This window comes from Oncorhynchus masou, chromosome 9, assembly GCF_036934945.1.
Source record: "Oncorhynchus masou masou isolate Uvic2021 chromosome 9, UVic_Omas_1.1, whole genome shotgun sequence".
Lineage (NCBI taxonomy): Eukaryota > Metazoa > Chordata > Actinopteri > Salmoniformes > Salmonidae > Oncorhynchus > Oncorhynchus masou.
In genome coordinates this window covers 66,604,484-66,617,148 of record NC_088220.1, presented here as the reverse complement: position 1 = coordinate 66,617,148, position 12,665 = coordinate 66,604,484, and the positions used below count along the sequence as shown (strand labels likewise).

Here is a 12,665-nt window from a genome sequence, read left to right as displayed (position 1 = left end):
GTGTGTGTGTGTGTGTGTGTGTGTGTGTGTGTCTGTCTGTGTGTGTGTGTCTGTGTATTTGGGGAAATACCCCAGTTCTGCTATAAACAGCTGCAGGTGTCCTCTACTACAGTACAGACACACAACACAGTCCTGTACTGTCTCACATAGGTTTGTGTAGATCACAGTTCCATTGAAAGCCTTGATGATATAACCTGCTGTATGTACAGGTATGTACAGTGCACTGTTGCTGATGTTTCAGAGAGGAATGGACTTCAAGGCAGACAAAATAATGTACGGTATGTGAATGTGTAGGTACATACGGTATGTCTACTGTACGTGTTTAACAAGATCATATATACAGTACATCCTACTGGCTAAGACAATGGGATACGTCTGGGGGCTGGTGCTCTAGCCATTCTCCTCTGTGTGTCTGTCTGTGTCTGTTAAAGGAGCTGTTTCTCCAGGAACTAAGTGGGTAGTACGAGCAGAGAGGACTCATGACAAGTCTCAGAAACACTGTCTGAGAGGATGTTCCCCTGCAGCAGTGTAACTGTGATCTCTCTCCTCTCTCTCCTATCCCACCAGGACGGCTATGATTTAATGATGAGAGCCCACTTTGATTATTCATACACAGCAGACAAGACTACTCCTCTGGCCCCACTGCTGTCTCACTACCCCTCCACACACACTCAGAACCTCGACCTCTCCTCTGTCTTCTACACACACAGTCACACACCAACACACACACATCTACACAAGAAGGCAACACTCACACGGAACACACATACACACCCACACAAATTCTGAAAAACAGAGAAACACATGCAGCAAAAACAAACCACACATAATCCCAGGTGACACACTCTCTCCATCTCCCTCGTTCTCTCTGCACCACCCCGTTTGAGGTTCACGGTGCAGAGGAGGGGTGTGTGTGTGTGTGTGTGTGTGTGTGTGTGTGTGTGTGTGTGTGTGTGTGTGTGTGTGTGTGTGTGTGTGTGTGTGTGTGTGTGTGTGTGTGTGTGTGTGTGTGTGTGTGTGTGTGTGTGTGTGTGTGTGTGTGTGTAGGAGGGGGTGTGGCTCCGCTAGCTGACAGCCCCTATCTGACATGATTGAATGTGTCACACTAAGGTCTGCCAACATTTAAGCCTCATCTCTTATTCACTCTCAAACTACGCCAAAGAACGCTGATTTATTTTGCATGACAACTATGAATTTTAAGTGAGGCACATTAAAATATCCTCCTCAGCCTTCTCTAAATGTTATTGCTCCTTAACAGGGGTAGTTTCTCCGTACATCTGAGGCAGCAGGCAGCGCCGTGGCAGGCGGCGTCAGCAGGAGACCTGCCTGATGTTTTCCTACTCCTGCCCCCGCGAGACGGAGGGCATGCCTTGATGAGCGCTCCGCCTTTGAGGAGAGGAGGGAAGAGGGGGAGCTAGAAGAGGAGGGGGGGACGCAGAATAGAAGAAGAATCCTAATGCTGACGTACCTTTCAAACAACACAGGCATACGATCTGCTATTGTCATCACACACGTGGCTCTGGCACAGAACCCAGCTCCTCCACTGTGTGATCAGCACAGTTTCACCTGATCAAATTTCAGGGAAATGTCTGTCTGCTCTGACTGCTTGTTAAAGCTACAGAGACTGGCTGCTCTGTGCTGTGTGCTTCCACAGTGTCATACTCAGTTTGCTGTGACACTCCCAATACTGATCCAGTAAAGGCCTCAGGTGTCAAAGATGACATAGAACAAACAGGCAGCTCAAGGTGTTCTCCATCTTAAACCATCCTCACAACAATCTGAGACTTGTGAAAGAAGGTTGTGGGGACAACAAAAGGCTGCTCCCAGCCAGACTCCTCTCTCCTGCCTACATTCACAACACAACCCTCAGTAGCCCCCCAGGCTACCAGTATTCTTTTTGATAACCCATAATTGCTTGGTTGATGTATATTTTTTAATATCCAGCGATGTTACAGAGCCTGGTAATAATGCGCAGGAGGGAGAGGGAGGGAGAGAGAGAGAGAGAGAGCAAGAGAGAAAGAGAGAGCGAGAGAGAGCGAGGGGGGGGGGGGGTTCTATTCCTATCTGTCTGTTAGGTCTGGCTGTGTGTCACTGGGCAGAGGGAGACTGAGGAGGAGGTTTCTATTCCTATCTGTCTGTCAGGTCCCAGTCAGGTCTGGCTGTGAGTCACTGGGCAGAGGGAGACTGAGGAGGAGGGAGACTGAGGAGGAGGTTTCTATTCCTATCTGTCTGTCAGGTCCCAGTCAGGTCTGGCTGTGAGTCACTGGGCAGAGGGAGACTGAGGAGGAGGGAGACTGAGGAGGAGGTTTCTATTCCTATCTGTCTGTCAGGTCCCAGTCAGGTCTGGCTGTGAGTCACTGGGCAGAGGGAGACTGAGGAGGAGGGAGACTGAGGAGGAGGTTTCAATTCCTATCTGTCTGTCAGGTCCCAGTCAGGTCTGGCTGTGTGTCACTGGGGAGAGGGAGACTGAGGAGGAGGGAGACTGAGGAGGAGGTTTCAATTCCTATCTGTCTGTCAGGTCCCAGTCAGGTCTGGCTGTGAGTCACTGGGCAGAGGGAGACTGAGGAGGAGGGAGACTGAGGAGGAGGTTTCAATTCCTATCTGTCTGTCAGGTCCCAGTCAGGTCTGGCTGTGAGTCACTGGGCAGAGGGAGACTGAGGAGGAGGGAGACTGAGGAGGAGGTTTCAATTCCTATCTGTCTGTCAGGTCCCAGTCAGGTCTGGCTGTGAGTCACTGGGCAGAGGGAGACTGAGGAGGAGGTTGCCATCTTGGATGGAGATGGACTACAACTGATTGAGTAAACAATCATCCAGTAGCATTATTAAAAATTGTGAATTGCAATGAATGCCAGTCTTGAAATTGAACAGACCATTATAGAGTTAAATTTTTTGACAAGAAATCCCCAAAACATTGGTATATAAAATAAAATTAGAAGCATCTTACTGTAGGATTTCTAGTTGGCTAGGGTGTACACACTTTGAGTAAAATGTGTTAGCTGCACAGCAGTAGTAAAATCATCTGTTGTTTTATCTTTCTGATCTGAACCCTTTCTCTGTAAGAGAGGGACTGAAAATAAGGTAGAACACCACATGCAAATAACTGTTCCCCTGGGCCCTTACTTAGTCTGTCTCTAATTGAAGTATTGACGGGTTTAAATGAAGCAGACACTCACTGAAGAGCTTCAACGGCCTGGGACACACACACACACGCATGCACACATGCACACATGCACTCAGAATAGTTAGGGCAGACAGGCAGCAGAATAGTTAGGGTAGACAGGCAGCAGAATAGTTAGGGCAGACAGGCAGCAGAATAGTTAGGGCAGACAGGCAGCAGAATAGTTAGGGCAGACAGGCAGCCGAATAGTTAGGGCAGACAGGCAGCCGAATAGTTAGGGCAGACAGGTAGCAGAATAGTTAGGGCAGACAGGCAGCAGAATAGTTAGGGCAGACAGGCAGCAGAATAGTTAGGGCAGACAGGCAGCAGAATAGTTAGGGCAGACAGGCAGCAGAATAGTTAGGGCAGACAGGCAGCAGAATAGTTAGGGCAGACAGGCAGCAGAATAGTTAGGGCAGACAGGCAGCAGAATAGTTAGGACAGACAGGCAGCAGAATAGTTAGGGCAGACAGGCAGCAGAATAGTTAGGGCAGACAGGCAGCAGAATAGTTAGGGCAGACAGGCAGCAGAATAGTTAGGACAGACAGGCAGCAGAATAGTTAGGGCAGACAGGCAGCAGAATAGTTAGGGCAGACAGGCAGCAGAATAGTTAGGACAGACAGGCAGCAGAATAGTTAGGGCAGACAGGCAGCAGAATAGTTAGGGCAGACAGGCAGCAGTGCATACTGAGACACTAATGGTGTTCTTTTTCAATCCACTCAAGCGAATAAGTACACTTTTACAGAAAGCATCTTGAGTCTACGATTGCACAGTTCAGGGTTTATAAGGCATGAAATGTGATATTTTGATGAGTGACAAGAGTACAGCTGTACCATCATGTAATGACTGAGCTTCCAACCCCCCAGTAGCATGATGGATACCACTAACAAAAGCCCCAAAGACATCACAACTCTGGGCTTTCTGGATAATCAGAATGTTCTCATTTCCAAGATGTCAATCATCATTAAATTTAAATAGTCTTAAGAGATTTGAGTAAAACTAAACAGGAAATGAGAGTAGGCTATAGGAGAAAACGAGCAGGAATCTATAAAGTAGGGAATCTATACACCTCACTACACAGAGACACGCTCACAGTGGGTCCCCTTTACAATTAGTATTACTGTAACACCCCTTACTGTAACAGCCCTAAATCTCCCTCCGTCTTCCTGATTAAGCTTTTGAAGGCTTATGGAATCTGGTGATAAGGAGCAGCTCTCAACCTAACTCCTCCGTCCTGCATAGACCTATAGTACAGTACAATGTAGTCAGCTCACACATACACATACTGACAGTAGGCTATGAAACGCTATGAGACTGATACATTAAAAGCAAATCTCTTGCTCTCCCCTCCTCCCCCTGTACATTCCCAATGATATCGTGTGTCCTGGGGCATGCTGGTCTCAGTGTCATGGTGGAGGCTGATCTGGGGCTGAGGCTGGGGCGTGCTGGTCTCAGTGTCAGGGTGGAAGCTGATCTGGGGCTGAGGCTGGGGCGTGCTGGTCTCAGTGTCAAGGTGGAGGCTGATCTGGGACTGAGGCTGGGGCGTGCTGGTCTCAGTGTCATGGTGGAGGCTGATCTGGGGCTGAGGCTGGGGCGTGCTGGTCTCAGTGTCAGGGTGGAAGCTGATCTGGGGCTGAGGCTGGGGCGTGTTGGTCTCAGTGTCAGGGTGGAAGCTGATCTGGGGCTGAGGCTGGGGCGTGCTGGTCTCAGTGTCAGGGTGGAAGCTGATCTGGGGCTGAGGCTGGGGCGTGCAGGTCTCAGTGTCAGGGTGGAAGCTGATCTGGGGCTGAGGCTGGGGCGTGCTGGTCTCAGTGTCATGGTGGAAGCTGATCTGGGGCTGAGGCTGGGGCGTGCTGGTCTCAGTGTCAGGGTGGAAGCTGATCTGGGGCTGAGGCTGGGGCGTGCTGGTCTCAGTGTCAGGGTGGAGGCTGATCTGGGACTGAGGCTGGGGCGTGCTGGTCTCAGTGTCAGGGTGGAGGCTGATCTGGGGCTGAGGCTGGGGCGTGCTGGTCTCAGTATCAAGGTGGAAGCTGATCTGGGGCTGAGGCTGGGGCGTGCTGGTCTCAGTATCAAGGTGGAAGCTGATCTGGGGCTGAGGCTGGGGCGTGCTGGTCTCAGTGTCAGGGTGGAGGCTGATCTGGGACTGAGGCTGGGGCGTGCTGGTCTCAGTGTCATGGTGGAGGCTGATCTGGGGCTGAGGCTGGGGCGTGCTGGTCTCAGTGTCAGGGTGGAAGCTGATCTGGGGCTGAGGCTGGGGCGTGTTGGTCTCAGTGTCAGGGTGGAAGCTGATCTGGGGCTGAGGCTGGGGCGTGCTGGTCTCAGTGTCATGGTGGAGGCTGATCTGGGGCTGAGGCTGGGGCGTGCTGGTCTCAGTATCAAGGTGGAAGCTGATCTGGGGCTGAGGCTGGGGCGTGCTGGTCTCAGTGTCAAGGTGGAAGCTGATCTGGGGCTGAGGCTGGGGCGTGCTGGTCTCAGTGTCAGGGTGGAGGCTGATCTGGGACTGAGGCTGGGGCGTGCTGGTCTCAGTGTCATGGTGGAGGCTGATCTGGGGCTGAGGCTGGGGCGTGCTGGTCTCAGTGTCAGGGTGGAAGCTGATCTGGGGCTGAGGCTGGGGCGTGTTGGTCTCAGTGTCAGGGTGGAAGCTGATCTGGGGCTGAGGCTGGGGCGTGCTGGTCTCAGTGTCATGGTGGAGGCTGATCTGGGGCTGAGGCTGGGGCATGCTGGTCTCAGTGTCAGGGTGGAAGCTGATCTGGGGCTGAGGCTGGGGCGTGCTGGTCTCAGTGTCAGGGTGGAAGCTGATCTGGGGCTGAGGCTGGGGCGTGCTGGTCTCAGTATCAAGGTGGAAGCTGATCTGGGGCTGAGGCTGGGGCGTGCTGGTCTCAGTGTCAGGGTGGAGGCTGATCTGGGACTGAGGCTGGGGCGTGCTGGTCTCAGTGTCATGGTGGAGGCTGATCTGGGGCTGAGGCTGGGGCGTGCTGGTCTCAGTGTCAGGGTGGAAGCTGATCTGGGGCTGAGGCTGGGGCGTGTTGGTCTCAGTGTCAGGGTGGAAGCTGATCTGGGGCTGAGGCTGGGGCGTGCTGGTCTCAGTGTCATGGTGGAGACTGATCTGGGGCTGAGGCTGGGGCGTGCTGGTCTCAGTGTCAAGGTGGAAGCTGATCTGGGGCTGAGGCTGGGGCGTGCTGGTCTCAGTGTCAGGGTGGAAGCTGATCTGGGGCTGAGGCTGGGGCGTGCAGGTCTCAGTGTCAGGGTGGAAGCTGATCTGGGGCTGAGGCTGGGGCGTGCAGGTCTCAGTGTCAGGGTGGAAGCTGATCTGGGGCTGAGGCTGGGGCGTGCTGGTCTCAGTGTCAGGGTGGAAGCTGATCTGGGGCGACGGCGCTGTGTGAGGATAATACGCTTCAACCCTCATTTTATCATCTCCTCTCCTCGCCGGGCATGCTGGGAAAGTAGGCCACCATGCCATGCAATGCCTCACTGGGCTATACCCCCCAAACACACACACACACACACACACAACATGAAATGCATATAGCCTATAATACACCCACACACAAAGATTTACACTACACACACACACTCCTCAGGCCGGCCCAGTGTTCTTCTTACAGGCCATACAGTACAGGGATGACAAGTTGAGTGGAGCCACTCTAATGCCCTGTTCTCCTGCACAATTACTCTCTCACATGTCAGGAGACAAATACCTCCTGGGAAAAGAAGGCAGAGAGGAGAGGGAGATGCTTTCTTGTGACTGGAAGCGTCTTGCTGTTGTTGGGCCTGGCTACGGTGTACAGCCGACTGTTTGTCAGTGATAATTAGGCATTAACCAACTGCATAGCTACTGTTTATGGCATGCTGACCAATGACCTGGGTGGTAATGTAAAAAATAAATAAATAAAAGAATGGTGCCCGGGCCCAGCCAGTTGCTGATTGGGTGTGTAAATGTGTTGTCTCACAGGTCCAGCCACTGCATGGCAACCACGGCCTCCAGTGAGCTAATGTACTGATGGAAACACAGAGTGCTACATAAGCACTTCCATGTTAGCCTCATTAACTATGACAAGCTCATACTGTACAGTACACTGGGTGGGGTAGGCCAGAGCATCGTAGCCATGCTGGCTAGCATACAGCCAATGTCTGTTGCATCCTCTCAGTGTCTTAGCCACACCATGATCAGAGACTGTTTGTTTAAATAGATGGTTCATGCTTGTTTGCACAAATCAGTGTAAGTATATAAAACGCAACGGTATGGAATGAACCTAAACGTCTGTGCACGTCTGCGTGTATTGATGATGGGATGTGTATTTATGGTTACTGATGTGTGTGAGAGTGTGTATTTATTTACATTATGTGAATCTGAATGGATGCATGATAGAGAAAAGTGTGTGCGCACGTGTGTGTGTAAATGAGGGCTTGTGTGTACTGTAGGAGTGCACGTGTGTGTTACCAACTTTGCGTGGGTTTGTGTGTGTTTGTTTGCATTTTTGTGCAGCAGTCGATGCCAGGAGGGAGATGCCTTTGGCTCTGACAGAGAGAGCAGCTTAGTGGGGGGTCTCCTGCAACAGCTTGATAAGAACAGCAACAGAAAATAAGCTCTAGTCACATCTGAGCACCATCAAATGAGAATACTTCCCCCATGCAGCGGAGCCAGACTAGCAGTGCCAGGAGACTGGTGACCAGGGTCATTACTTCTTAGGGCTAGGCCACTTTTTTCTCCACTTCCTGCCTCAATGAGTGGTTAGAGCATTGGACTAGTAACTTCCTGCTTAGCGGTTAGAGCGTTGGACTAGTAACCGGAAGGTTGCAAGTTCAAACCCCCGAGCTGACAAGGTACAAATCTGTTGTTCTGCCCCTGAACAGGCAGTTAACCCATTTGTTCTTAACTGACTTGCCTAGTTAAATAAAGGTTAAAAAATAAAATGTAAATCAGGCAGTGCAGTTAGATTAAAAATAATTTAAGCTTTCAGCCGATATGAGACACTTATATGTACCTAAATGTTTAAAATCCATAATAATAATGATTATTTATTTGAATTGTGTGCCCTCCAGTTTCATGGGAATTTGTCCCGCTAGCGTAACACCGATCCTTATTAACATACTCCACATGCTGCAACCACACCAGTCAACATAGCAGAGAGAGACAAACTGTCTGGACTCCAATACAAAACAAAACCATGCCCTGTCCTTGTTTCAGTATGTCATGATTCATTACTCAGACTGTATCTGTTTTAACTGTGTGATGATTCAATGTACAGTTACTACAGTAGCCTATGGGCCATCTGAGTAACCCTAAGGTCAATTGTTCAATGTCTAAACCTTTGAAATGACACAGCATCTAATGAGTGACCTTATGTCACTGAACTGTGTCCCAGTTCCTCTCCAAGTCCCACTGACATTAATGATGCTTAGCCTGGCCATGGCCCAGGACTTGGCTCTGTCTCGGGTTGGTTTTGTAACCAGCAAGTGATTAGTGATGCGACAGTTACATTAGACTGCTGCTGGTACTGATTAAAATAGACCTGGCAAGGCAGGCCCTCTCTCCCTTGACGGTTAAACATGATGTCTACCAGGCTATAGGAGAACACTGTAATACAAATCAATATGCAGCCAGGGACAGGGCTGATACCAGAAGATAACATATAGGGTGGTCACATTTCTGTGACTTCAGGGAAATACAGATTGAGAGGTGGCATACTGGTGACCTTATGAAGGTGCTATATGTAATTTTAAATGTGATGTAGGTGATGTAAGACAAGTAGGGCAACATAATCATTGTCAGAGAAAGAGAGAGAGAGAGAATCAGAGAGGGGGAAAGAGTGAGATAGAGAAAGCAGGCCAGAGAACAAGAGAGCACAGTGGTATAGTGGTGTAGTGCTCTGTCCCTCTCTTTTGCAATTGGCAGACTCCGCTTGAATGAAGAGTTCAGGGTGTAATGGACGGGACATAAGTCCTTAGCTGCTCACGCACACACACACACACCCAGGGCCAAAGGAACAGTGACTAAACTGTGGGATCAAGATTTTACCCTTATATTCCCCTCATTTGCTCTGACCCAAACTCACAGATGCGATACACACTTGTCATTTGATGCTTCACCCAACAATACCAAACAGAGTTAGTCTAATAAGGAAGTCAGAAAGAAACATTACACTGTTTTTGGAGTCTTACTTTTGATGGTGAGGTACATGGATTTGCTGACGTCAGCTCCCACGTCGTTGCTGACCTTACACAGGTAGTAGCCGCTGTCCTCCTCCAGCACGTGTTTGATGAGCAGAGAGCCGTTGACCAGCAGCTGGATACGGGAGCCAGAGTTCAGGGCGATAGGCTGGAACTGGGGAACCCCGTTACCTAGGGAAGAGACAGGAGGGACAGGGCCACGAGTCATGGATGATATAACCTGAGATCCACATTTTAAATGCATTTAGCACCTTTAAAAACTGTGTACATATTTGTAAAGGACGTGTAAGTCTACAACATACTCTAATCCTTAAACTGAAACATTGTATTTGGCATAAGCAATGTAAGGTTAACAGCACATGGGGATGGTGTGCTACAATTTCCCTTTACTAATATAAATCCAGAGCTACTACTGTTTTTGTTTTTAATGCTCATGTTTTGGGTCAAGACTATTGACAGATGCGCATCCTTATTTGACTTGTACAGTGTGTGTAACGCTTTAGTGACAAAGCTTTAGGGATTTAAGGACAGTAAACATGTCTCTTAACGCTGCCCCTAAACCTCAACAGCTGCTGTGGAGGATGTAGCCACTAAAATGAGGTAATCGTTAAAAAGATAGTGCTCATGTTCAACACCAGAGCAGATTGCTGAGGAAGAAAACAACAAGACTGCAACTTGGCCTTGAAACAAGGAATCAGTCAAAAAAATGCAGAGCAGTTTCCTTTTACACAAAAACGTAGTCTTGTTTTCCCTTGTTTTTCCTTGATTTTCTGTCTGTAAGCCAGGTTTGGTATCCTTCATGTGAACAACATGTAAGCATGTACATTTACAAATCTACACATCAAAGACGGAACATTGTATTGTACATATATTTTGGGGTAAATACAACCTAATCTCCAAAGCATTGGTTTTGTCTTGGTGAAACACAAAGATTAGTATTAGTATATACATGCTTTTTGTAGGTCAAATATTCTTCATTTGTTGGGCATATCTCCCTGGTGGTGAGGTATTCCTCAGCATACTAGCATACAGCCTTATACTTTTCACATATTAGGGAACAAGGTATTTTCTATAATCATCCATGTTTCTGTTGGACAGTTTCATTCAAAAAGGTCAAACTTCAGTACTGTAGGAAATGTTTAATACTGAAAATGTTCAGGTCAACGAGCTGCCTGGAAATGGAAATGCACTCAGAGCTGTAAGTGGTCTACCTATGTTAGAGCAACACATCCAGGCTCGCTCATAGAGTATTAAACATATGTCTGAACTGGGCCAGATATTAGCATGCGATAAAGTTAGCGTGTAAAGATAAGGACATTTAGTGAACTGTGGGTTTTGGTCCTTAATTAAAAATCCAGTCAAGTGCCTATGGTTAGCGAGGGGTCAAGTGGCAGTACTATTCCCACTCTGCTGCCTTGTAGACGAGAAGAGAGAGCGAGAGAGAGAGAGAGAGAGAGAGAGAGAGAGAGAGAGATAGATAGATAGATAGCAAGAGAGGAGGACGTGCTCTTGAATGATGGATTTTGCATATCCAGAGGGAGCTTGCAGTTATGCTAATACCAGCTGACCTTTCCTTCTTCACTGTTCTATCTCTCTGTGGCTCTGCTCTGCTAGCACCTGACTGGGAGAATAAAAAGCATTATCCAGAACCACAACATACAGCAACACACGCACTTACAAATTAGAGGTACATCTCAGATAAAGGCCCCAGCCGAGGCTTCACTCTGCCATCGCCGTGGCGACAGACCAAGGTTCTGCCAGACATTTTTAATCAGACAGGAGGTCTAAGACATTGAGGAGCATCTCTCTCACATCAAACCCAATCTCCTCTCGGTCCCAGGGAGCCAAAGTCACAAACAAATCCCATCAAAGCCTGGCTGCTGTCTGTCTGGCCCTGTCTCCACGCCTTTGATGCCCCTCACACGGCCCCCACGCCACCCAATTGGTTGGATTGGTTGTTGTGTTTCCATTGTGGGAAGCTTTCATCCCAGGTTATGGGCGAAGCAGCAAACACCTGGGTCCCCTCTTCAGCTATCCAGGTCAAGTGCTGTGGCACTTTGTTCACCTGCTCTCTCACACCTCACTGGTAGCTCCCCCACCTCACAACCGACAATGGCTGTACACCTGCGACCTGTGACAGTGTGTGTACACCTGCAGTTGTTGAACCACATCATATACGGGCTGTGGACGAAACAGATGGAACCCACATGGCTTCAACTACTACTACGGTTAATCCCTCCAAAAGAGCTGCCGTTATATCCCCAAACAATAATAATATAATAATAATATATCCCATTTAGCAGACGCTTTTGTCCAAAGCGACTTACAAGTCGGCTGGGGCCACTACTTTTACATATGGGTGGCCCCAGCGGGAATCGAACCCACGACGCTTGGCGTTGCAAGCGCCATGCTCTACCGACTGAGCCACACAGGACCCTAAAATGTCCATTAATAAGTTTGTATAACCATTTAATTCATGCTACCGACAGTCTTCTGATGCTTGATTTACGTATCTGCTTACCTTTGGAGTGTTTCCATACGAGGGTGGGACGTGGATAACCCTCAGCAGAGCAGTTGAGGGTCACAGTTTTGCCATAGATCCCATCCTGGTCTGTGGGCTGCACCACAAACTGGGGAGGAACTGGAGGAGCAGAGGGAACAAGACACAGACTGACTTACTAGTACTTCTGAGACAGAAAGATAGTAGAAGAGAAAAAGAGAGCAGTGGAGAGAAATCACAGTATAAAGACAGATGAGAAGCAACGGAGAGAGGAGCAGAGAAAGAAACAGAAACAAAGAGAGAAAGAAAGACAGTACGAGTCAGGGAGCGAGAGGAGGGAACCTAAGAGAGATACATCTAGAGACAGAGACAGAGGAACAACGTGCTAGCCTCCTCTCACCCCTGACAATGAGCTGACTCTGGTGCTCAACGGCTGCAGCCTCGTTGCGTGCAATGCAGGTGTAGTTTCCGTTGTGGTCTGGGGACAGGTTGGAGATCCGCAGTGAGCTGGTGAACTCTATGTTGTCGATGGTAACCCCCAGACTGGCAGGGATTGGCCTCCCGTCCTTCTGCCAGGTGATGTCCAGGGGCTGGTCACCTGACATTACCACGCAGGGGATGAAGACGCGTTGACCAATGGAGAATCGCTGGAATGCAAAAGGCTGGATGTACGGTGGAACTGGAGGGGAAGAGGGGGAGAGGTGACCATAACCACATTAGGCTGAGAGACAATACAAAGCCAAATGCTTTTTTCCGGAAAATGTGAAGTCCAAGATGGACAAAGGGAGCGTTGTTGGGGCTGTGTTTCTGGACCTAAGGACGGCTTTTGATACTGTTA

General features: G+C 49.2%; 1 protein-coding gene across 1 annotated transcript in view; it reads right to left on the bottom strand.

Annotated features, from left to right (window-relative positions):
• dscamb (Down syndrome cell adhesion molecule b) overlaps positions 1–12,665 on the bottom strand; it is a 137,590-nt gene that overhangs the window by 33,159 nt on the left and 91,766 nt on the right. Inside the window, exons 9-11 of the mRNA XM_064975000.1 lie at positions 12,228–12,506; positions 11,849–11,968; positions 9,319–9,498 (exon numbers count right to left, since the gene is read on the bottom strand). Of these exons, the coding sequence (XP_064831072.1) occupies positions 9,319–9,498; positions 11,849–11,968; positions 12,228–12,506 (579 nt within the window). The remainder of the gene's footprint in view (positions 1–9,318; positions 9,499–11,848; positions 11,969–12,227; positions 12,507–12,665) is intronic.